The 24,506-nt window shown below is 45.7% G+C and overlaps 1 protein-coding gene across 2 annotated transcripts; it reads right to left on the reverse strand.

The window, feature by feature from the left end:
• On the reverse strand, nt 1-16,656 carry CLDN18 (claudin 18). Of its 2 annotated transcripts, none has more exons than XM_009967753.3 (5): nt 16,437-16,656; nt 3,263-3,427; nt 1,273-1,378; nt 800-910; nt 1-178 (listed from the first exon to the last, which is right to left on the reverse strand). In XM_009967753.3, exons 1-5 carry the CDS (start codon nt 16,654-16,656, stop codon nt 1-3), a joined length of 780 nt encoding a protein of 259 aa, XP_009966055.1. The 2 variants fall into 2 exon arrangements, with proteins under 2 accessions (XP_009966055.1, XP_009966054.1); XM_009967752.3 differs by lacking the exon at nt 16,437-16,656 and adding an exon at nt 7,786-8,005.
• Between the last annotated feature and the right edge of the window lie 7,850 nt (nt 16,657-24,506).

Raw genomic sequence — 24,506 nt, forward strand, 5'->3', positions numbered from 1 at the left:
CTAGACATAGTCATATTTTGAAGGGTAGGAGCGTCTTCCATCCTCACTTCGAGCAGCTTCTTCATATCCTGCGCCCTTCTTAGCCTTCATTTCAGGTTCATACCCTGAACCAACCTTATACGGCCCTGTTCTGTAGGAGATATTCCTCCCCGACGCATTGTAGGACACCGCTTTGTAACTGAAATAGACACAAAAGGTGGCATCAGCCAATGGAGGGTCTGTGACTACCCAGTGTTGCACCTGGTGTTCCTGTTTGCTGTTGGATTTTAGGCAACTTTGTACTATGTCATCACTTGGAAGACACTCAATGAGCTCAGAGCCAACCATCCGTGGATGGGCTGCAAGCCTCTTTCATGTTTTTTCATAAACTTACACTTTCTTTCCCAGGAGTAAATCCTTGGTTGACTGAAGGACCCGTCTACAATAATCAGCTGCACAGTCATACAAAGCCCTACCTGGTGTAAACCATAGCTCAGATGGTGCAATCCATACCTGCTGATGATCTGCTATGCCATTTGCAATCAAAGCTGCAATTAATGGGCCTGAATTAGCCAGCACGTTGCAAATTTCAGATTTTAAGGTTGATCTCTCCTCCCCTCTTTGTTTGCCAGTCATGTAGTCAGGGAAGGGAAATGGTCACTTTTGACCCATGATACAGGGAGAAAAGGTGTACCATCCTGATAACTCTTTCAAGAGGGGTATTATGCATAGACATATCCTGTGGTGTGATGGCTGTATGCTAACCCAACACCTAGGGTTTCATGCAATAACTTCCCATCTCTACCTCAGACAGACTTACCGGGATTCTTCTGGAACCAGCCCTCTGCAAGCAAGGCACATCATGATCCCTCCTACAAGGGCCAGGCCACCTGCCACCCAGCCAACGAAGAGGGCTGAGCCAAAGGTGTACCTACAAAACAGAGACGTGGCTGATTAGTGCTGCGACAGTGGTCCAGTCTGATTTTCCCGAAATACACTGAACATTGTCCTTCTCCCTCTGGCCCTGCAGGAGTTCTTGTGAGCACCATCCCACCTGCAAGCTCATCCTCAGTGGGCTCTCAACCTCCTTCAAGCCGTGTGAACACAGACATCCCAGCCAATTTGCTTGGACAAATTATCTCCAGTGCAGATAAGAAAGAAACTCAGTAAACATTCCAAGTCCAGGTACCAGACTAATAGGGCCCCAGAGTTTGCCTTTGCTTCGGCTGAAGCACACCCTGGCCCTGAGGGAGATTTGCACCGTGGCGCACCCCGAGCCAGTTGACCACCTACCTGTTCTGGATGTTCTGCATTCCCTGGTACATGTTGGCTGTGGACATCCAGAAGTTTGTGACCAGCATGTTGGCAAACACAGACACTCCAGTGATGGCACACAGGCCTGAGATCAGAGAGAAGGATGGACAGACTGAGCCACACAGCACAAGCAGTCACCTTTGGCCTTGGGGAAGCACCTTACAGCTCTGGAAAGGTGGGTAAGACACTGCTTTGTGTCCTGGCATGTACCTTTGGCAGAAGTGGGGACCCACAATGTGTCACGCATTTCTGCCAGGATTTCTACACAATTACAATCCAGCAGCAAGAATACAACGTCACACTACAAAAATGTCAAGTCGTGCCAGCGGGAATCTTTCTACTGTTGTGTTTTCTCACAGAAAATGAGTTTAACAAACAGATCATTTTAGCTGCTGAAAATATCCGGTAGTTCAGTTTAAGGATTTGTTTTACAGTGAAAAAAAATGGGTAAAAGATTCCCTATCAGAATTTTTTTTTTTTTTTTTTTTTTTAATGGGAAAACGCCCTCTGTCACGTGAAAGAAGAGATACATTTGGTTCACAATCTGTTCCTCACCAGGCAGTGAGGCCTGCCTGACTCTGTAGGCAGCCTGGGAGACCAGACTCAAGAGGCAGGAACTTCTCCCATTCTTGATCACTGCAGTGCCCAGCTGTGACGAGCCCGACAACAATAGAACTATCATTCACTATTTCACTACTGCCCTCCTTAGTAGAGCAATTCATTCTAACAAAGGTCATCCTTGTACTGTACCCCACTGTGGAAGGAGGTACACAACACAGCTAAAGGTTGCCAAAATATATGGACTTCTTTGGGCATCCCAAATCCTATTTATCCTCACTACACCCACAAAGACCTCTGTGTCTTTCCTGAAACCCAATTACTCACGGCACTGGGGAGGGTCTGAGCAATCATGATGTCTCTGCCTCAGGTGCCCATATAGCCTTCACTATCATGGAACTTCAGTGGCTTTAACACTTCTGCCCTGAGAGCAGCCCTTATTTTAGGAAGAAACACAACCTCCAGCTCACAGAGGTGTGACCACGGGCCAGGTCCACCATGGCACATGGGTACCCAACTCTTCAGCTAGCTGAGACGAGGGACCTTGTTTTGAAATGGGTGAACTCAACCAAGGGATGTCCCATCCCAAGAGTCAGTCACATCTTTGTCTTAGATAGATACCCTCTCTTCAGGAATGTATGAGCGGTCCTTTCTAATATCCTTATTGGCTAAATTCTCAACCCACTGACTCAAATGAGTAAAATGATAGATTTTAAGTGCAAAATTAAAGCTGTGTTGCAGAAGGTGGTTTCCTCTTTCCAACTTGTACTTATTGTACATCTTTAAGTTGTTTTGTGTGTCTCATATCCCCAAAAAAGTGAAGTGCTGTTCAACTATAAGGATTTTAAATAGGAAATTCTCCTCTTCATTAGGTTATGGATTTGATTACTCATCTGCAAAAAACTGTGGGAAATCCTGTAAGTGATGTATTAGCCATCTGCAATTTCAATGTAGCTGGGCAACACTAGGCATTCCTGCAGCCCTCCCGATAACCCGCAAGCTTGGCTACCACAACCCTAAGAGTCTTCATAAAATTATTAAGTATGAAGCCTGAGACTCCTAAAAAACCTAATACATATAAATAAAGAATATAACAGTACATAACAACAGTATACATATAACAAATTAAGAGATGTATTTTCTTTTTTATCTGTGGACTGTTTTTTCAGCCTTCCACATTCTGTCCCATAACAACTTCTGGTTTTCTTTGACTAAGCAGAGTGAGAAACCACTTGACCCCAGGAGGTCAGGCTGGAAGACTAATACCAATAACTTCGTGCGAGTCTCAATGGTTTGGGTTGCTCCAGAGCATCTTCTACTTATGAACAGAAGTGCACAAAGACTTGCCCAGTCCTCAATTCCAGGCAATTGCAATGCCTTGCACATGAAAGACACACCACCACCCACTTACCAGCAACAATAAACATGATGCCGGAGGTCAGAGTCATGTTGGCTTTTGCAGAATCCTCCATGCTGCCAATACGGATGCATTTCAGAGCGAAAATGCACACAAGGAGGCCAAGGATGCCCAGGACGATACCCACGATCATGAGGGCCCTCACAGCCTGGAACATTGCTGCAAAACAAATTGATAAGAGACACCCTGAGTGCCTGAAAGGAGATTTGTCAGAGTCTGGGAGGTTTTTAAAGCTTGTTTCTGTATAAAAATAAAACTATTAAAGAAGAAAGCCTTGGAAAACGGGTACTGGATCTACACTCAGTACTATCTGGGGTACCTATGGAAATGTGGCTCTTTGTCTAAACTTCACAAGGAGCTTGATGGCTCAGACATAATTTTTTGTAAATGTTCATTGGCACCAGTCATGATTTATTCATCTGAAATTCATGGAGAGGAGTTGGTGTACAGCTGGGATAAGCGTGAATTGTTTCATAACTGAATTGATTGAGAAAGCTTTTTATTTCTCCCCAAGCAGCAATGAAAGCAGACAGCTCCAGCCAGTTATCCATGATATTTCCAACTACTGTGTGACTCAAAATGGAGTTCTGTGTGTTCCTGCTTTACAGTAAAATGCATGGCACAGCAGAAGAGGAAAATCACCTTGACAGTTACACATAGAGTAAGCGAGAGCAACAAACCTTTGGCAACGACCCCCTCCAGCATATCCTTCCCATGGTTATTTGTAATGTCAGTCCTGTATAAATCTGTCCATGTTCATTAATACAACACGCAAATACCCTAGCCCTGAATTTGTTTAGCAGGCTTCCATCAAGGTGGGAATGCTTGGTTGGAGGCAGGCTGTAATGCTGGTGGGTCATACCTGTGGGAGCTGAGTGCTGCTGTCAGTCAGCTGAAGATAATAAAAACCCTCGAGTCTCCTCTTGGCTGGAGTAGAAAAATAGAGGGAAAAGCAGAGGAGAAGTTGTACCATTTAAAATGGAGCAGCGAAGGGAAAAGGCCATGCATTTGAATCCCAAGGTGATTTTCTAATACGGTGGCACATATCCCATCTTGCCTGCAATTCAGTGCTGTTCCCAGACATTTCTTCCCCATTCCACCTGTGCACATGTCCCTGGCAGAGACAGGGAAGTGGCAGCGCTGGCAGAGCACTAGGAGGAGGTGGTTGAAAGTATTTCAAGGGCTGTTGTGTTCCAGCTGGGATGTTTTGTAGCCTCTTCTTGCCCCGCCATGAGCTCTCACCCTCCTGGGTTTGGCTTTGATGCTCCCCATGCGTGACTGTCCCTCTTCAGGGTAGATGATGTGGACTCATGGCCAACTGAAAAGGGCAGGCAACATATCCTACAGCCCCAGGGACTTCACTCAGCCTGCCTGTCACCCCTTTTGCTCGGCTGGCCCAGCATGACCATGGTGCCCAAGAGTCCCATATGGCCCTACCAGAGCAGGAAGCACTGGTACAGGACAGCAGGGAGCAGACCTTGCTGGCCTTGCACATACTGGGAGAAGGATTTATAAACCCTCTCCAGGAGGGCAAGGGTGGGTGCTGGGGTGTCCGTATGGGTCTTCTTGCTTGAGCAGAGCCATGCTGGCACCACAAAACACAAGGAAGCCAGTGGTCTGCCATCCAACAGGCTGGAAATACACCACCTTCTCCCATCTAGCAGTCCCCCACAGAGGCTGCTGCTCTTATGACTCAATTTGCCCTTATCAGCTGATAACAAGTGCTAACGAGCCTGGGATTTTCAATCTCCCATTCATCAGCCCCCAGGTGCAAGCTCATTAGTTATTATTCATCTGAGAACAAGAAGCTGGCGGATATGCCTTATCAGCCCTCAAAGGTTGTTCGTGCAGCACCTGATGCAAAGCAGAAAACTGCAAAGAGAAGAATATCACAATACTCATTTGTCTCTACAGTCACTTAAGTTTCTTTGCAACTGCTTTTGTTTCAGGGCAGGCAGAAGAGGCTGGAGTCTCTAGGGCAGCATAAGACACTATGGATCTTGATGGAAGGTCCTTGTTTCCAAGACAGTTCTTTGTTCCTGGAATGCTTCCTACAGATTTTATGGTTCCTAGGTGCCATCACTACGGTAGTCTCAACCCTTCAAGAAGTGACCTTAAGCTAAGACCTCACAGAGATACTGTTGGTTCCCAGGAGAGATGTTCACAGTGCCTTGGGTGACCATGGAAGGACACAACAGCCAAGTCAAGCAACTCCTGGGAAGTTGCACTTCTGCTGGAGCACTGAGGTCCAAGAGTGATGAATCTCCATTCAAAAGGAGCAATCTGCAGTTGTTGGAAAGGGGAGAGAGAGGAACACAGCAGGGCACAACACAAAAAATGCAAAATAGCCACCAGCAGTGATTCTCCTCTTCATGAGGGTGACACTTATGTTCCACCTCCACAAAGGGACAGAAAGAATAAAGTTCTCCCACGTCTGCTGCGGCATGAAGGCCTCTTGGCTCATGGGACTGAAAGCGAGAGCTGTTTGGAACAAGAGCACTGCAGTTTCAAGTGAATTTGGGCATCCATCAAAAGTCCTCTGAAAAAAGCTGCTTTCCAAAGGTGAATGACCTCCCCTAGAAGGAAGGAGTGGAAGGACTTAGGCAAACAAGGAGACTAAGGGGAAAAAATTGTACCAGGAGCACTAGGTAGCAAACAGCGCTATAGTTAAAGTAAAGCAGAGAAACTACCTGTCATTTTGCATACACATTTTGCATGAGGTTGGGTAACTTTGCTTCATACCTGTGCCCATATAGCTGCTCATTTTGCACCTCCTGATTTTCATGCAAAGAGATGGTGTGCACAGAAAATAGTAAAAATGCAAGCTTCTTCACCAAAATAAGTGTCAGTGATCTGAGACCAGTTTGCACCACTGTTTTTCAGATATAACTAAAACTGGAGAGTTGTCTTTCCCCAGTGTTGCTGCAAGTAGTGCGAAGCGAGTGAAGTAAAACAACTTAAAGTCATCTAAACTACCATCACCTGCATTTCTGTTACTAATACAAAATACAGAAGTGGAAATCTAACTTTGTGACTGCTTATGATTAATGGAATATAGAAAGCTTTTGGGAAAAAATGAGGCTTTTAAGTTAACCGAATTCAAGTAAGGGCATTCCTTCTTTATGTTTTAAGGTACTCATCAGCTAAACAGATGCATGAAGAGAACTAAAATGACAGAATATCTCTAAGACACAACAGAAAATGCCTGTGACTGCTTTGCACATTTCCTTATTGCTATATTATCTAAAAATAACATAAAAAGCAAAACCTTCATTATGATAAGTTGGCATAAAAATGATGGTTACCATTGCCTCATTGCTCTTTTAAAAACACAAGCACCTACAGCATTATAAGGATATGTATACATATTGATTAACATTTGTGTATGTAGTTTAATAAATATATATTTTTTTTTCTTTAAAACAAATGACCCCATAGGAGAAGTGACTCCAAACATCAGTTTTGCTCTTCCAAATGAAAAAGAAGTTGCCTATCAATCCTGAAGGTGGGCACACAGAAACACATTTGTTCCATCGCACCCCTCGGAACGATCACAGGCTTTTCTCAAAAAGCAAATGCCACAGCCAACACCCTGGTCTTCAGCAAAGCACTCCCTCCTGCCTCACGGTAGGGAATCAAGGCTAACATCCCTGAGGATGAGCCCACATCATGCTCTCTTCCACACCAATCAAGAGATGCAAAAGACCTATGTGTGGCAGTGCATGCTTGCACTGATTTGCAGTTGTGCATCAAGAGTGAAAAAACACTCTCAGGGTCATATTTATTGCTAGCTGGCAGGGCACAGGCAGGACAGGTCACAGGGAGGCATGGAGAGCCAGGCCGGCTGCTCCCCTCCCATGGGTCCTGCTAGATCGGGAGCACTGGCATACCCTCGCATACAGTGGGGTGGGAAAAATGGCCCTTTTTGTAAAGTAAGCAAGCAAATGAGAAAGTAATACCCCTCTGGAATCTAACTCTGTAACCACTAAAACTCCCCAGGTAATGTAAAGCAACAGAGTGCACCTTTCCCCTTCTCGACGTTCCTACACGTGCTGCTCACAGGTAGGTTTCTTCAATCCTAGTTTTCTCTTTGGGGAAAAACAAAACAAAAAAAAACAAAACTTCAATTGTTTTCTGTAGAAACAATTATTCTGATAACAATGCAAAATTACATGCAGCTGTTTTCCTTGTATTTTGACTCAAAGGGACCTAATACCTGTGGGTTTAAACATACTCACTCTCCTCACATCAGTGGAGCTGTGCTGATTTATGCCGGCAGCAGGGCTGAACCTGTGATGCTCATCCAGAGATCACCTATACATGCTCCAAATTGTAACCTCCTCTGAGTAAAGGTATTATTTTTGTAATAAATATGCACATATTTTTGTGCTCATAAGCTGAGTAGCCTGAAATTTTATTCCTCACAAAGTGCTTTAAGATATCCTGCTTTTGGATGGAAACTGTACAGAGCTACAAGAGAGCTCCTGGGTTAAACCTGGTGCATCTTTTGCCCCTACCTGGCAGCCCAAGAATGGTGAAATATGGCCGGCACTCTGTAAAGCCAGAGCTCTGCCGCACGCAGCTCCTCCACAGTCCCTGATATTGGAAGACGGCCGTGACCGGGTTGTCATACAAGTCCTGCGTGCTCCACATATCCATAGCAGTGGACACGATGCACCCCGCAACACCCAGCGACGAAACGATGAACCCCATCACCTGGCAGATGGTCGTGGACATGGTGTCTCCCCCGGAGAGAGGATGTGAGACAGCCCTGATGAAGCCGCAGACCTAAAGGGAGCACTGAAGTCCTCTTGACTGAGCCACCAGAAATGCAGCAGCTCTTATCAGATGCTTTCCATTGAGCGGTGTGTTTGCTCAAAGTGTTTTTGCAAGATAGTCCAGTTTCACTCTCGCTGGATAGGTTTGTGCTGGCAGGGCCAGCGATATGAGTTTTTGTCCTTTAGAAGTGCTTGTCCTTCCCCAGCTAAGCAGCCACGCTCTGTCAAGTGTTGGGCAACCCACTTGGAACATGCGCCATGCCCCCACCAAAACCCTTTGCTGCCTGTTGGGCTTCTCCTGCATGCTTGGCATGGTGCAAACGTTCCGAGGGGCAGAGGGAAGGACCATGTTGCCAGGTGAACTCAGCACCTAGCCCAGCTCACCACCTCCTTGGCCCTCGGCTTATGCAATGGGGGAGCAGATCTGTCATCAGACCAAGGGAGGGACTTCCCTACACCCGGCTACCCACGCAGGCATCCGCGCAGGAGGCACGGTGGTAGGTAGGGATAGCCAGCGGTGAGCTCTGCACGAGGATGCGGGGCCACCAGCTCAACCCAGGGAACTAACTGGGACGTGGCCACTCCTTGCAGCCACTTCGAGCATCACCAAGGTTGCCTTGGATTCTGACCACAGCACAACACAGGGCACCGAGCCGAGACTCCCAAACTGATCCAGCAAAGCTCCTGCAACTCTGTTCTCCTCCCACCCACCACCCCACCAGCCATCACGTGGCCCAACTGAAACACCTGTGGGGAGGAGAGCAGATGGCAGGGACTGTTTAGAAAGTGCCTTTTTACAGGTGCCTGTCTGTATTGGCTGGGGGGGGATGGTCCTGGAGAAAGGGGTGGAGGATATAAAAATTACAAAATTAGTTATCTCTTTGTACGATGGAGAAGTGCTGGGCTGAGGGGAGCCATATAAACTCGCTGTGCCACTCTGTCAACGGAGCGCAGTGAGTTACAAGGACCTTTCTAGACTTCACGCTCATCCATTCTCATCTAATACCCTCCTCCGACTGATTTACTTCAGCCCTGACCTAGAAACAAATTCCTGCTTTAACCAGTCCCGATACCGCTCCGTGCCACAGGCACTGTCAATACCACCACCTGTTTGTGAAGCCGGGCTAAAGCCACTAGGAAAAGAAGAGAGGCTGATTTCTGTGGATGGAGGAGTTACAGTGGGGTTATTACATGCTGGCTATTGCTTCTACCCTCTGGAGAATGACCACCCAGGGCATCCCTTTTGGTTTTGTGGCTGTGCAGCAAGCTGGTGGGCAGCAGACAGAGGTGTTTTTGCACTGGGCTCTGCTGTAGCAGCCAGAGCACAATTCACACATCCAGTGGCCACAAATCAGAGCCACCAAAGCCCTGCTGGGTCAGGCAGAAGATGTCCTTGCTTCCAGCAATTTTATTCAAATTTATGAATTTTCAGTGACTTTGGCAAGCTTGTATCAGAGGAAGGGCTAGCTCCAACATATCTAAAGGTCAGAATTCGCCAGCAAAAATAATAGCATGAACAAAAAACATAGCTGTGAGCCCTCAAGAATCAGAGGTGATAAGAGCTTCTTATCCTCAGCGAGCAAGAGGGCATGCTGCCTAACATTCCTCATCTTAAATAATGCTTCATGATAAATCAGGGCTGGATAGGACCTAGAAGCTGGGAGGAAAACAAGGGCTGGAGAGGACCAAGAAGCCAGGAGGACAATAGGTGCTAAAACAAGTAATGTGGCCAGCTCTCCATCCCATCCTTCACTGCTCCACAGCCAGAATTGTGACCCAGTCCAGAAGACCTGGTTGCACCCAACCCCTGATGCTCCTCAGCAGCTAGCTCTCCAGGTCTCCTCTCCTTCTTCATGCCCCAGGACCTGCCTTCTTGTCATCTAGTGGTAGGAGACCACATCACTTTTTCCAGAAAAAATGACTTCAAACCATGTCCCAGGGACAGATATTCCTCTGGGACATAACTCCTATTCCCACGGGTGATGTCACCCTGTATCATTAGTGTGCAACAGCTTAGAGGGCTGTACAGAAAAATGGGCGCATGGACTGGTCACAGAAAAAAGAAGCCCCGGGGGGGAAAAAAAAAAAAAAAAAAAAAAACAACCAAAAAAAAACCAGAAGAGGAGTGGGAGAGAGGGAAGGAAAACAAAAGGCAAACATATTTTTTTCCAGATTTTTTTTTCCAGAAATCTCTAACACTTTTTAAATTACTGAGTTTTTTTCTGATAAATTGGACATCTGGATGGTTGCATGGATACCAGTGGAGGTAGCCCTCCCATGCACCATGACCATGTGTTTCCTTTGCTGGAAGGGGAGCCACCACTCCTTCCTCTAACAATTTCTGCTGGTTTCAGCTGCATGCAGCTGGAGCAGCTCTTCAAGCCAATAGGGACCTTCTCTTCTCCTCCTGTCCCCCTCCACCATTTCACACCCTCAAGACTCATTGCTCCCCCCAATACACCTATTGGAAAGAGGACTCTGCCCTGGATTGCCCCTAATTGTGCCTTGAGCCAGAGTCTGCGACCTAGGCAGTGCTGTCTTGTTAACCTTTCCTTGGGGATATAGTTTTCTCCTGATGATGGGGAATGCTCATCATCCTTCTTACTCAGGGGCATCAAAACCCCAGAGCAATGGTGGAGGAAGCAAAAAATATCATCAATAGTCTCCAGGTGTGTAAGAAAGCCTGTGTGAACCAGTCTGTCTTCGATTTTGAGGGCCAGATAAAATCATGTCTCTGAAGAGGATAAACCAGAACAGGATTGCATATTGTCCCCTGAAACCTCATGTGTGATCCCCCAAAAACTGGAGCTGAGAAAGCAGCTTCAGCAATGAGGGTCATGCTGTAGTCCTTAGCTAAGAGGCAAACAAACACCCAACCATGCTCAGCACTCCAGATGTTGTAATCTCTGAAGGATTATTGTATTTTTTTTTTTTTGGGGGGGGGGGCGTTCTATTTGTTCATCCCTAAGAATATTGCCTAAGGTGCTATCCAGACATCCTAACATTAGCTGCTTGTTATTTCTCATGCTCTGATTAGTGTCACACTTGTAAACACTGGGAACTGAAAGCTCCCACAAATGCCTTCCTCAGTTGTTGGTTGAAACAAAGTTCTGAAGAAAAAGCACAAACTTGTTTCCATCCCAACCTTTCCCTCAGCCCATTTTCTCTGCCTTTCTGAAATGTTATTCAAAGCTTATTTTTAATGGCTGTTTCTGAGGAACTCATGATAGAGAAAAATATGTTTCTCTTTGAAAAAAACATCATCACCCCATTTTCCCAACACCCAGGCCAATAACAGAAGATCACCTGGGAGTTTTCTCTGAACTGTTAGCTCAGAGCACAACCTGAAAAGTAGCTGGGTGATAAGGATAGCTGTAGAGCACGTCTAAGCATCTTTACCACACCCTGATGCTCATCTCCAGCCACCTCTGGGAGATGTCTACAGCCAGGAGCCGTTGAAGGATGAGGATCTCTCTCCAAGCATGTGCCTGTTGCTCAGTCTCCAGCAAGGTGGTTGAATGTTTGGGCCAGGGGGTTTGCCACACCACATGGTAATGATGAGCAGTATCTAAGGAAGGGACCTGGTGAGGAGACAGCTCTTGCAAAGGCCAAGCTTCTTCACCAAGAAGCAGAGAACAGAACTTCCACTTTGAGTATTGGGACATCTCCAGCATTTTACCCAAACTAGGAAAAGGAAGGGTACTTTGTGACCGCTCCCCTCTGCAACCTTTATTTCAGCTCATACTTGCTTTATCTACCCAGGCGTTGACTCTATATTATCTCAAAACTGTTCACTGGGCCCATTGCAACTCCTGAATGTTATCACCACCTCTCCCATAAAAATCACCTACAGCTCATGTTTACTTTAAAATTTGCAAATATAGCTCACACCCTACCAGTCAATTCCAACTTGTTCAGACTGCAACAAAGCAAACCCACCTTTCTCTTTCTGTCCCTCCATTGCTGTGGGGACCACAGACTCCAGGAGTGTGTGGTCCACCAGTCCACAGCATGAGAAGGGTTGACTGGCCCTTCCAAAACTCAATGGGGAAAGGGGATCACGGAAGGCTGCCATCCCAGCTCAGACCCATTCTACCCCACTGGTCTTCAGGTGGTTCAGGGTGGCCTTTGGGGTCCCTCAGCAGAGCTGAGGTACATGAAGCTTCATCCTTCCCTACATGCCTATGAACTGTAGCCCAGCCCCACATCTTCACAGCGTCTTGCCATTTCCCTTGCCTTGCTCCTCTTTTGGCCCTCAGCCCAGCTCCTTTAGGATTATCTTTTACGTGTCTCATCCTTTCATGATGTAAAAGCACAAGATGGTAGCAAGGATGTGATGCACACAGCTAGGTTCCTGACATCCTCTCCAGGGCCCTCTGCCACCTATCCCGACCCTGAGTGTCACCAGGGATCAGGGTGCCCGAGACCTCCCTAATGGTCTCACATGAGCTCTTTCCCCATCCCCAACACCTCCTTCAGCTCCTGCTGTGAGTGCAAACCCACAGCAGCCTCACACATGCCCTTGATAGGTTACCTCAAGTCCCCAGCCCACCCGGGGTCACCTGCACACAGCTCTTCTGTGCACAAAACTTGGTCTCAAAACACTTTAAGCAGGTTACAGCAGTTGCCTGCAGACATTTCAAAATTTTGAGCTGAACTGACTGTGTTAAAGGATTTTAAGTGGCGAGCATAGCTTGGAAGAGACTGTGGTGGCCATGACCAGAGGAGGATCGTGACACAGCAATTAGCAGTCCCCATCCTTACAAATTTTAGGCATGAAACAGTTCCAAGTAGCAGAAACACTGTTTCCTTGGCCAGTGGGCTGCCCTGTCCCCGAAATTCCAAGAGCAAGGGTTTTATTAGGGTTATGCCACAAAATGTGTGCTGTTTGTATGAAATAAAAGAAAACCTTGTCAGAACATCGATACAGAAGAAAAAATTCCAGAGACACCAACATTAAGACTTCCCAGATATGAATCCTCCTCAGGGAACATCCACACACCTCTGCTACCCTGCACCAGCAAAACCAACAGCAGTTGTTTTATGCCAAAGTCTGGACAGTCATGGTTACATTCCCATGGGCTACTTTCACTCTGACCCCTTTAGCAACACACACCCTTTTACCAGTTGGAGTAGTTTAACAGGGTGATCTCAGACTTTCAAAGTTTGCTGTTGGAAAAGCAAAAATATTCTTATTTTTCAAGTCAGCAGCCTTTTGTTCCACAGAAGAGAGATGCCTCAGCCTTTCTGAAAGGGTCAAAAGGGGCTTTGGCTTGACAACAAAATGTCCTTTCAAAAATGGCTGAACCAGTCTAGTTGAAGAGGTCTGGAAATAAGGGACAAGACAGACAACAGGAAAATGCCTGCCCACATTATTGTAGTCTAGCAAACTTGTAAGCAACTGAAAGATGTTCCTCTTAGCAGAAAGTGCTTTGTGACTTCCGTACTAGGTGAAACTACCAGCCTTGTCAGAGCTCAGCTGTTGCTATTTGTCTCTTATTTGTGTGTTCAAATTCAGATCGTGTCCTCCAGACGAACACAGTAAGGTCCGCTGACACACCAAAGCAAGCAGCAAAAAATAATAAGAGAAAGCAAAATCAGAATAAACAGGCTTAGTTCTCAAGTGGCATATTTCACTAGAGACTGACTGTTTATAGCTGAGCAGCAAGGCTGAGAGTCATAAACTACCTGTGTTATTTCTCATTTTCATCTATTATCTTGATTTTTCCTCAATCTATTTGAAATTAAAATTCCCAACTAAATTGAAGATAGATGATGGTCAAGACAAGTTTAATCTTTGCTATGGGAGCGAGGGATTGAGAAAAAAAAATCCTCGGAAACCAAAACTTCATTGATGTACTCAGGTCACCTCGTTGCTTTGCTAGAGTCCTATTATTTTTATTCACTCCGGCACTATTGTTCCCAATATAAATTGCCATTGTCAGAATAATAAATAGAGGTTTATAATGGAAATGCTGACAAACCATTAACTATGGTGTGGTTAGCAAGGGGGGTTTAATGGAGATCAAGGTGCAGCAGAGTTAAAATAAATGCTGGGATGATCCACTTAATATCTTAGCAAATTAATAATTTGATTTTTAGCGTTGTTTTCTCTCCCCTCTGGTTGGGATACAGTTGCCCTTTGCTGGTGGTGGGTGGGAAGAAATGCCCGTAGGAGCAGATGAATTCAGAAACTGGAGCCAATCTACAAAGCACAGCAGCGGGGCGCTTGTTTTTGCACCAGCTTCTCCAGAGACTGGAAGTGTCAGACAATATATAACAGGAGGGAAAAGCGGAGGCAGGCGGGGGAGAGCAAGAGAGTGACTTCAGAAGAGTAAGCCCTGTTCATTAAAAAGAAAGGAGAAAAAAAAAAAAACCTCACTTTGTAGGGCAGTGCTGATAGCACTGGTCACAAAAAGCATCTTGTTGGGACAAAAGTACATAAAAATTAATTTATTCACCTACACACTGACAGGGAAGGCACTGACTCCAACACCACTGAGGGTGAAGACAGACATTTTGGGGTCCCATCCACCTTTATTTTTAAGGGTTGTGCTTTATTCTTCAGACTTTTTAAAATCCCTTTTTGTAGGTGACTGCAATAAGCCCTGCAAACACACGTGGTATTCCACTCTAAGATGACCAGTTCATTAGAAACCCTGACATTTAGGATAGAGTGCTCATTTCTGTCCACAACTGGGAGGGGGCCACAGAGCTTGCTGGATGTAGCTGGGGAGGGACAGACCGATCTCCCACAGCCTATCTGCTAAATGAAGGAAATCCATCCCCCCAACAGTGCTGTGTATTTCCATTTTAGGAAATTAAGACACCAGTCTGTAGGCCTGAGAATTGAAAAAAAAAGAAAAAAATTGCTAGGATTTTTCTGGTTAATGATGGAGGTATTCTGAAAGAACAAAAAAACCCCAAATCTCAAACATTCTGGTTTCTTCAAAGATTAAAGCAGTTCCCAGAGCTGAACACTTGGAAAGTTTAATTGCTTCTTCTGTAGAGTTACATTTTCTGTAATTTTAAGCTTTTAGAGCTGGAGAACTGAGGAAGCTCTGCAGTGTGTTACGGGTGTGCTGTGTGCGTGCGGAGGATTCGCTTTTTGCCCCTCTATTTATTCCTCGTATGGCAACTTTAATCTCTTTACCTAGAAGCAATTAGCCTGCCGGAGTTGAGTTTTACCAACCTGTCCTGCCCCTTGCTGCAGACATTTTCGCTTGGTGAGACTGCTCGGCTTTGCTGAGCGTGTGAATACAAGCCCCGCATAAACATCCTTCTTCGGATGTCACCCTTCATTCACTCGTACCTGCTGCTGTGGCACAGCTTTTGCTAGGGATCAGCCCTGTGTCCTTCTAGAAAAATGCATGCCCACCCCAGAGTCTGCGTGAACACGCTGGGGCAGTCAGAGCCGTGGCTCCAACAAGAAGCTGATGCTCACAGGCCTCCCTGTCCCCTGCACGGGGATATGGCAGCACAGCTAACGCCAGGCACTGGCTGGGAACCAGGGTCCAGAGATGAGTGACAAGGAAATACAGCTCAGGGGATGAAACACCTCTCCTGCTGGTGTCTGAGGCCACAGCCACGTTGGGTTATACTGGTTTGATTTGCACAGAGATAGACTGCTTGCGAAAGAAGCAATTTTTGTGCACAAAGCTTGTTTCCGTGCGTTTTGGAAATGCCATTTTGCAGAAGTTCTGCAATGATTTGCTGATATAATTGGCTTCTTCCCTCTATTCTTGCTGTGTCAAAGCACAGAGGCTAGATGGATATAGTAGTCTAAGTGCCTTTTATTCTCGCTGTATTAAGGCAAGAAGAAAACCCAGATAATCCTGTTGTAACCTAATTGTTTGCACCCCTAGATACTCTGGGCACAACCGGGACAGGAATGATGCCCGTGGAAGAAAAAACTGGAACCAAAGGAGAATTAGGGAGAAATCCAGCTTGGTGGTGTTAGCCCGTACAGAAATACAGTGAGCTGAACTGTGACATATCCTCTTAGAAAAGGATCTTCTCTGATGCCAAGAATATTAGTGGTTTCTGGTGGGAAGCCACGTACAGCCATGCAGCTGGGGTAGGAGTCCCAAGCCACCCACGGCACAGGGGACGAATCACCCCACAGAGCAGCCACTGCTCCGGGTGTATTGCCTGGACAACACCCCAGGAACCTGATGTGTAACCCAGCTGTAATGAATTTTACTGGATCTCAGCTTGACTATGAGTGGGGGGGGGTTTGGGTTGAGATACCTCCAAGGGACCTGTCAACCAAACAGGGTGAGCACCTGAGGTCCCTTTTGGCTAAAACTTGGGTTCCCTGCTCTGCATTGAAAATTACCCATCGCCACCCCTCGCGCACAGCTTCTGCCCTCCCACCCAGCAAACCCTACCTGGCAGCCCCAGGATGGTGAAGTAGCCGCGGCACTCGGTGAAGCCGGAGCTCTCCCGGACGCACGTGCGCCAGAGGCCCTGGTAGTTGAACACCGCCGTCACCGGGTTATTGTACAGGTCTTGGGTGCTCCACTGGTCCATGCACGTTGACGCGATGATGCCTCCTATTCCTAAAGCAGACACCACGAAGCCCATGGACTGGCATATCGTCACAGACATGGCGCCAAGCGCTCGGTAGGCAGGTCCTCGGCGCGCACAAGCCTCCACAAGCCAGGTCTGGGGCAGGCAGCCAGGACACAAGGGACTTTTAGCTGGAGGCACAGCCTACGTCACGGACGGGAGTCAGGAGAGGTCTGGTCTGCACCATACAAACCTACCTTTTCCCTTTATCTGTTTCGGTGAGATAATTTCCTCGCTCGGTACCAAGAGCCGTTTGTTACACACAGCATGAACGCCTCGCTCTCTGTTTACCTTCTCCTTCCAGGCAAAGGTGCAGCCGGTGTGGGGCAGACAGGAACCAGAAGGTCCCTCTGAAACAGCTGGGGGAGAGCTTCTGCAGAAACAACTCTGCTTTCTAGGAGACCAAGCACAGAGATGCTTAAATCGGATGAAACAGATAAAAATTACGGAGAGCCATATCATTTCCTGGCAGGGATGATGCTTCTGAGCCAAGTGGAGAGGCATTTATTAGCATGTCTCTATCGGGGGATGTTTGCTCAACCAAAATGTTTAAGCAAAGGACAGTGTATAAAAGAGATTAATGTACAGCAAAGGACAGTGCACTGATGTTTGGAGGGACTCTGACGCTTGGTGAGGTCAGGCAGGGAGCCCACGGGAAAGGCAGCAGTTGCTGAAGAGTGAATGGTGTGAACCTGCAGTTTGTTGTGGGAGGACCAAGTCTGGCAGGCAGACCAAGGGAAAAAATAAATAGAAGCAAAGATATATCCTCATTCACTACGGCTTTATCCTCCTCATCCAAACATGAATTTGGACTCATTTGGATGGACAGCGAATGAGGGCAAGGCAGACATGTTGCTAGGTGTTACTAAGACGAGCACCTAAGAGACCTGACTTTATCTCAGAAAGTCACTTCGTTGGGTAATGTCTTTTTTGCCCATTCTGCTACATCCCTCGCCACTTCTTTCCTAGCTCAGTTTTCCACTGGTGCCAACCTGTTTGCTGTTGGAGAGTAAAGGGGGATGTTGCTGGAGAGCTGCTCTCCATGGGAGGGAAGAGATGATGAGCCCTGTTTTGGCAGTGCCAGGCTCACACACGGCATGTGGAGGGTCCAGGAAGGGATCTTCGGAAGAAGTGGAGCCTGGTGGGGTGACATTTAGGTGGTGGAAGTAGAAGGTCATCAGGGAGCATGAAGACCACTATCATCTGGCTACATTCACCCTTGCTCCAGGGCCATTGGGTCTCTCCCAGGGGCTTGGTTACATGTGTAGATGGACTTCCCTGTGAAGCTGCTTCTAAAGAAGATCCAACATGTTGCTTGAATATAGCGGTTGGCTCCTAAAGATTATTTTGTTTCTGCATCTTTTTTGAGAGAATGAAGCGAGCTGGAAGGGACGTAGGAAAGTCACCCAGTCCATTCCCACACTCAAAGCAGAGCAACTCTACTTCTCATAGAGCTCTGACCTGCCATCTGAGAGCATCCATGAGGGAGATATCACTCACACTCAAGATAATTTATTCCGGAGTCTCAAAAATCAATTCTGAAAATTTTATGCCTAATACTAAAGTGTATTAGACTTCATCCACGAAAAGTAGTGCCCAAAAGTAAACGCCAAACAGGGAAAAGATAACTCCATGTGCCTCACCAACAGTCCTCTAGGTTAAACATTAAATGGTTACCCCATTTTTCCTTGTTTTCCCCAAAAGAACAGTCTTGGCGATTCATGTACACTTTCATAATTCAGTCTCTCTCCCAGTCCCTTTTTTGGACATAATGCTACCCAGCCCGGGTGACACACCCCACCGGCTGCACGTCGTGGCTGTAATTACTTCCGGTATCGGTCAACAGAACTTAATCACAGAAAGCCTTCCTGGTATCACATAGCTAAATATAGAGCCTAAGACTAGAGTGCAAATACACTCCCTGTGTTTGTCACAACCGGGATCACCTGGTGATGGGAAAGATTCATGACAGCCAGGGGTTGTTGTCAATAAATTAACTAAAAGGATAAATTTTCCTTGCCTTCAATCAGCTTGGGAGGCCTGAAAAATACGTCTCCATTTGGTACATCTCAATCCCCTGTGTGGGAAGTACTACATACATGCAAAGGGACAGATCTTGGCCAAATTATCACTCCATTTATTTCATATAACTGTGCCAATTTACAGCAGCCAGAAGAGTAGAGTCCTGGTGTGCGAGTAGTATCATTCACAAAGAGAAATTTCATAACTGTAACCAAAAGGACAGTTTTATCTGCTGACAGCATTTCACACTGAAAATAATCAAGGACTGAACTTCAACCACCCAAACTTACCAACTTGACATGAGAGTACCACTTATTTCCCTTGTTCAAAACTCACCAGCAGCTTTAACAACTGTTTCTCGTGTTGAAGTGCAATCTGTGACTCTCACCTAGGTCATCTCGGAGGATCAACCACCATCCTGGGCTCTTGCCTTTGCTGCTTCCCCTCCTCCGCCCACTTTTCACAGTGCCTCTCATCTGAGCAATTCATCCCTGATTTCCCAGCACTGAAGTAAAACGCATCCTGCCCTACTTAGGTTTTCTGTAAAAGCTTATTCCCAGGCTTTGATTTTTTTCCCCAGAGCAAGGACTAGTCCACCCTCCAGTGAAAAGTGTCAGAATAAGGTTTGGTATATATACCAGAATACAGGTGCTTGCAATAAGGTTTGGTATCTATACCAGAATACAGGTGCTTGCAATCAGCAGGATTTGTGCATTGCAAGGGAGCAGTTTTGGGGATTATTTTTTGGTTTTTTTTGGTTTTGTTTGTTTGTTTGTTTGTTTGTTTGTTTTTTAAAGGAGAGTGAAAAGTGGTTTATCTTCATTCTTTGATACTTAAATTAGTGTCTTAAACAGAAGAATTAATCTCATCCCAACCTCTTCCCTAGATCTGTTAAATTGCTGCTGAAAAACCAATAATTTTTATTATTTCTAAAAAAAATGAAAGAATGCCAGTGTAAACCACTTCTGAATAGCTTCCACCTTCAGTATGAAAAAAAAAAAAAAAAAACGAGATTAAAATATTTCCATAGGGTCAAAGATCTCACGGCATCTCATCTCTGGATAACAAGAACTGCACCAGAGCTGAGCTCTACAGCAGCATAGTTATAAACATATTTTTGATGCTACAAATAAGATTAAAGCATAAAGATGCGCCTGTGAATATTCCTGTGCTTGGTGCGCACCACCAAACCTCCAGCAGTGGTTTGATGCTTTTCCCCACCCTCTACCTCGAATAGACAGGGTGGTTCTGCAGACAGGAGACGTGGTCTGACTGGAAGGCAGCGCTCAGCCCAGGACGCCCTGCTTTCACAGTCTTTCCCTGGGTGTCAAACCCATGTGAATTTTTCAAACCAACAGCTTTAGGAGGAAGGATAAGAGATGATGAAGTTGAGGGAGATGTTACAATGGGCAGATGACCTGGAGTTTGTCTGTCTACAAGGGTTAATGGCCTTTATGCTGTGTGAAGTGTCGCATGAAGAGATGTGTAGAGAGAGCCAACTCACCCCTTTTCAGGACAATACCCTTAGATGGACCTTGGGAGAGACAGCCTAATGCTTGATGAGTGATGCTTGCCCGCGCTGCCCAGGGCACTGCCTGGATCTGCTTCTGCCTTCTGTTTTCTCTCAGACTGAAGTGGAACCGAGAAAACCTTCCTTGTGCTGATGAAACATCCCTGGAAGAAAACAACTTGCCAACACCTGCTCTCGACAGAGTGATTTTCAGCAAATGGTGGTGGTGGATTGGCTTCTTCTGCGAAATGGCCTCAGATTAGTTATGGAAAAATGATAAATAAACTGTAAAAATTAATAAATAATGGACTACATAAATATTGTACTTTTTCATTAGTATAATGCAGTATATCAATATCAATAAATTAATATAAAGAAAGAAACAATAAATTACACACAGCTTAGAAATAAAAAGGTCTGGGAGAAGACCAATGTAAAATAAACAGAATGGGAGGATGGAGCAATGAATTAGACCTGCAGTTTCACTTGTGCTGTGCCTAGAATTATTTCTATTATTTCTGGTAAAGACTAAATGGCATAGTCTCATCTCTGTCAGTCATCTCCCACAAAATGGATATGGCAAGGGCAAAGCCATCCCTGGGTGTTTCTCTAAGGGCCTCACCAGGGAGGATGCCACCAGCTGCTCCTGTTAGCTCCAGTCCCGCCAGCTGTGCCTGCCAGCTGTTCCCACTGCCCATCACCAATGCCCTGACTGCTTAAGTGAAAAATAATACCTGCTTGAGAGTAGAGTTTGTGTTGTCCTCTGTGACTTTGGCGATTTAGACTGGCTTTAGTCATCGCTACTATTCCTAGGAAGGAGACCCCTCGCGGGACCCTGCCCAGAGCCAGCAGCCCCTTTGTACCAGCCATGTCCATTCTCCATCTAACACGTCTCCTCACCAACTTCACAACCCCCATTGAACCTCCTTCTTCCAGCAGGGTGGAGAAGATTTCTCCTGAATGCGGGATTTGTCCCTTCCAAGGAGGATGTCCTGACTGCCTAATTATTTTATTCATAAGCCAGCCGAAATTTCAAAGGCATCTAGTTGACCTATCTAAAACTAAGTGAATCCCTCACCCCGGAGGAGACCCACTCTTCTTGATCCCTCCAGGGAGCCAGGGTTGGGTGGTGGAGGAGCTGCCAGGGGAGTTATGTGCAGCCGGACAATGAGAAACACATTGACAAAGTGTTCACATTATTGGCTGATAGGTCTGCATCAGTCACTCATTCACAAGCACAAGGTCTAAATTGCAGAACCAATTAACAGCACTAATAGCCCTTGCCTGAATTAATCTTTGAGACAAAAGAGGAGAGAAGTGGAAGAGCTATTAGCAAATCAAGCTGTACCATCCCTGCTTTATTGCGGGAATCTAAGTGTCTGTATTTGGCTATTATGAACTGACTGCAATTACAGCCCTCATTTAAAATGATTAAGTGGTTATAATTATTTTTCAATTAAAACTTAGATCTTCCATTTATACAACATTGCAGGCTTCAATTAAAGTCCTTTTTCCTCCCTTATTTTTGGAGGAAAATAAGTACCACTGTGCCAAAAGAATCTCGAATCTTTTCTACCCATTAAGAGCCAAATAACATGCTAATAACGCTTTTGTTTGCATCCCTCCTTCCTGGCCTCATTGAACTCTTACATGGTGAAGGAGATAAACTGCCAGGCACAGCACTTGCAGTACCTGCCAGAGGTCGATAGAAACAAGCTTGGGAAGTGGTACGGGCCTCGGCTGCTTCTCAGAGACAAGGTATGTCCGAGTGAAACCAGGGGTTAACCATTTTCAGGGCTAGGCACTACAGTACCATAAGTGTTATTTAGAAAAGGGTTCAGGTTTAGGGAGCTGGGGGGACTCAGTTTGTCTGGGAATTCTGCAGAGTGAACACAGCAGAAAACACAGAACTGGAATGAGTGTGGCAGCAGATGAGCTCAGGACAGGTTTCTTCCAGGTTTTAAAAACTAATCTGGGGAAAGAGAAGCATATGCAAATTCAGCAAAGTGAAAATTTTTTCTACCTTTCATTTCAAAATTATGTTTCTGTTTCTGACTTCACTTATAAGAACATAAAGAGATTTAAAAGAGGAAAGGAAAGGATGCAAAAAAGAGGTGGAGAAGAAATGCGTTGGTCCAGCCAAAATGTATTTTCCTATGATTATTTTTAGCCACATACCCCAAAAATCTATTCCTGCTTTTCATTACCTGTAGGAGGTTAGAGACCTCTAATGGTGTTACTTGCCTATGTCTTCCATTGCCAGGTTTGACTCAAGAGTGTTAGTCATCAGGCAAGAATGGCAGCTGCCATCAAAAAAGCCAGGCCACACCAAGAAGTCACTCCTTCCATCACTGGGTGGCCTCTAACAGGGGATGGCACAGTAAGCTTTGTCCCGGAAATGCTGGGCGCAGCAGGAAACTTTATATAGAGTACTTTTTGCAATTAGCCAGGAAGGGCTGGGTGGAGGGGGTGACTCAGAGGAGCAGGATAAGAAAGGGTTTGTAGCCTAGCAGGGCATGGGCAGCAGATCTGCTCTGCACCTTTCTGTTTCTCCCAATGTGTCAGAGCAGCAGCCACGGCTTCACTCTGTCAGGGTCTTCAAAGAGCAACAAGGAGCACTTGACCTCCAGAAGCTCATTAGTTCAACCTTGACACCTCCTTGTACATGCCCAAGCAAGGTGAGCTTCTCAGGACGGGTGAATTTCACGTAGTCTCCCAACTACTACACTCTTGCCTGTCCCCAGGAGGAGGAGGAGGAAACATATGGGCAGAAGAGCTTTTGTCCACCAAAAGTACTTCAGGAGAACTCATTGATTGCTGATTGTTTCGCTCTTTTGTGATAAGGAAACATCCCAAAGGAGCTAGTGTTTGAAAATGTAGGGAAACCTCTATTCCCACCCTACTTCAACTTACCTCTACAGCCTTCCTTTTTTCTACCATCAACTTTTTGGTCTTAAAACTAACCTGCAATGAGATGTCCCCAGACAAGGTTATTGTTAAAGAAAGCAGAAAGACCAGACCAGCAAACAGAAGCTGGGACTCCTGAGTGTGCCTAGAGGACAAGTGAATGACATTGCCCCTCTGTTACAGGGGCTGCAGTACCCTGTATTGGCACCTAGACAGCTTTACAAACACAGCTGGCAGGGCTTTTGCTAATAATTCTCTAGAATTATTGGTGTTCAGGCACAGGTTGTTTAAATCAAGTCCCTGGGGGACATGACCCAGTGAGCTCCATTTGGGACCCCAAGCAGAGACTTCTGCGAGCAAGGAAGAGCAAGCAGTAGGCTGCAGGTACAGGATCTTGTCTCACTGACACTAATACAAACTAAGCACATGTGCAATTACCTGTACAATTAAATACATTCCTGAACAGCAGATATTATCCCGGATCAGAGCTTTGCATGCAAGGAAGAATCTGAGAACTGCCCAAAATAATAGATATAGTTAGCATCGAGATGGTGGCTTTGAGTGACAACAGAAACCTGCACTGGGAGCCAAATGGCACAAGTATTCTCGGTGAAGCAGGTGGGAGTGGTCCCCCAGGACAAGCTCCTACAAGCACACAGTGCCTTTTCACAATGTACTTGTCCATAAATCGATGCTCTTGCTGACAGCCAGTCTTGGTTTCCTTTCTTTTCCAGGTTTGGATCGATAGGTCTTTTTTTCCCACCTTAAATAATTTCTTGATCACTTTGTGCTGTTCCCACTCATGCATTTGTATACAAATATCATGTGGGCCACTTTTGTTATCTTCCTTCTAGGTGGCACAGGAGTTATCCCTTCACCTCTTTACATGAATCATATTCTCTGATCTTGTACTGAATTTATTGCACAACTTCAGTCCCTTCCACTGTATCAATGTTTTTTTACTATTTTTACAGCTCACTACAGGCCCTTCCTCTTATGCTGTTACAACACTAAGGTTGAATATCTAAGTACTTAAAAGCCAAGAAAAGCAGAAACTGAGGTTAAAAGTAGAATAAAACTGCGATACCTTGTATGAATATTGTGACACACTCAGACCCTACAGTCTTCAATTAAGAAGTGCTTGCCTAAAAGGTCAGTGTGTTTGACATGCATAAGGACTTCAGAGGTGATGACATGCTGCTGCTCACACATTTCAAGGCAATATAATGTACTGAAGCCTGACACCTTCATGTATTTCTATACCAGAAGTAATCCATGAAAAAGTTTACTTGTGAGACAGGAATAATTTGCATACTATATGAATTGAAGTATACAAAACTGATGTGCAATAGTAAACTTCATTTACCTGACCAATCAAGACAATTTTATACACTGTTTTGGGCCACAGAGCAATGAATTTTTTAGCTTCTACATATTTAAGAAGCCATTA

Source organism: Tyto alba, unplaced genomic scaffold, assembly GCF_018691265.1.
Source record: "Tyto alba isolate M040663 unplaced genomic scaffold, T.alba_DEE_v4.0 Super-Scaffold_10, whole genome shotgun sequence".
Taxonomy (NCBI): domain Eukaryota; kingdom Metazoa; phylum Chordata; class Aves; order Strigiformes; family Tytonidae; genus Tyto; species Tyto alba.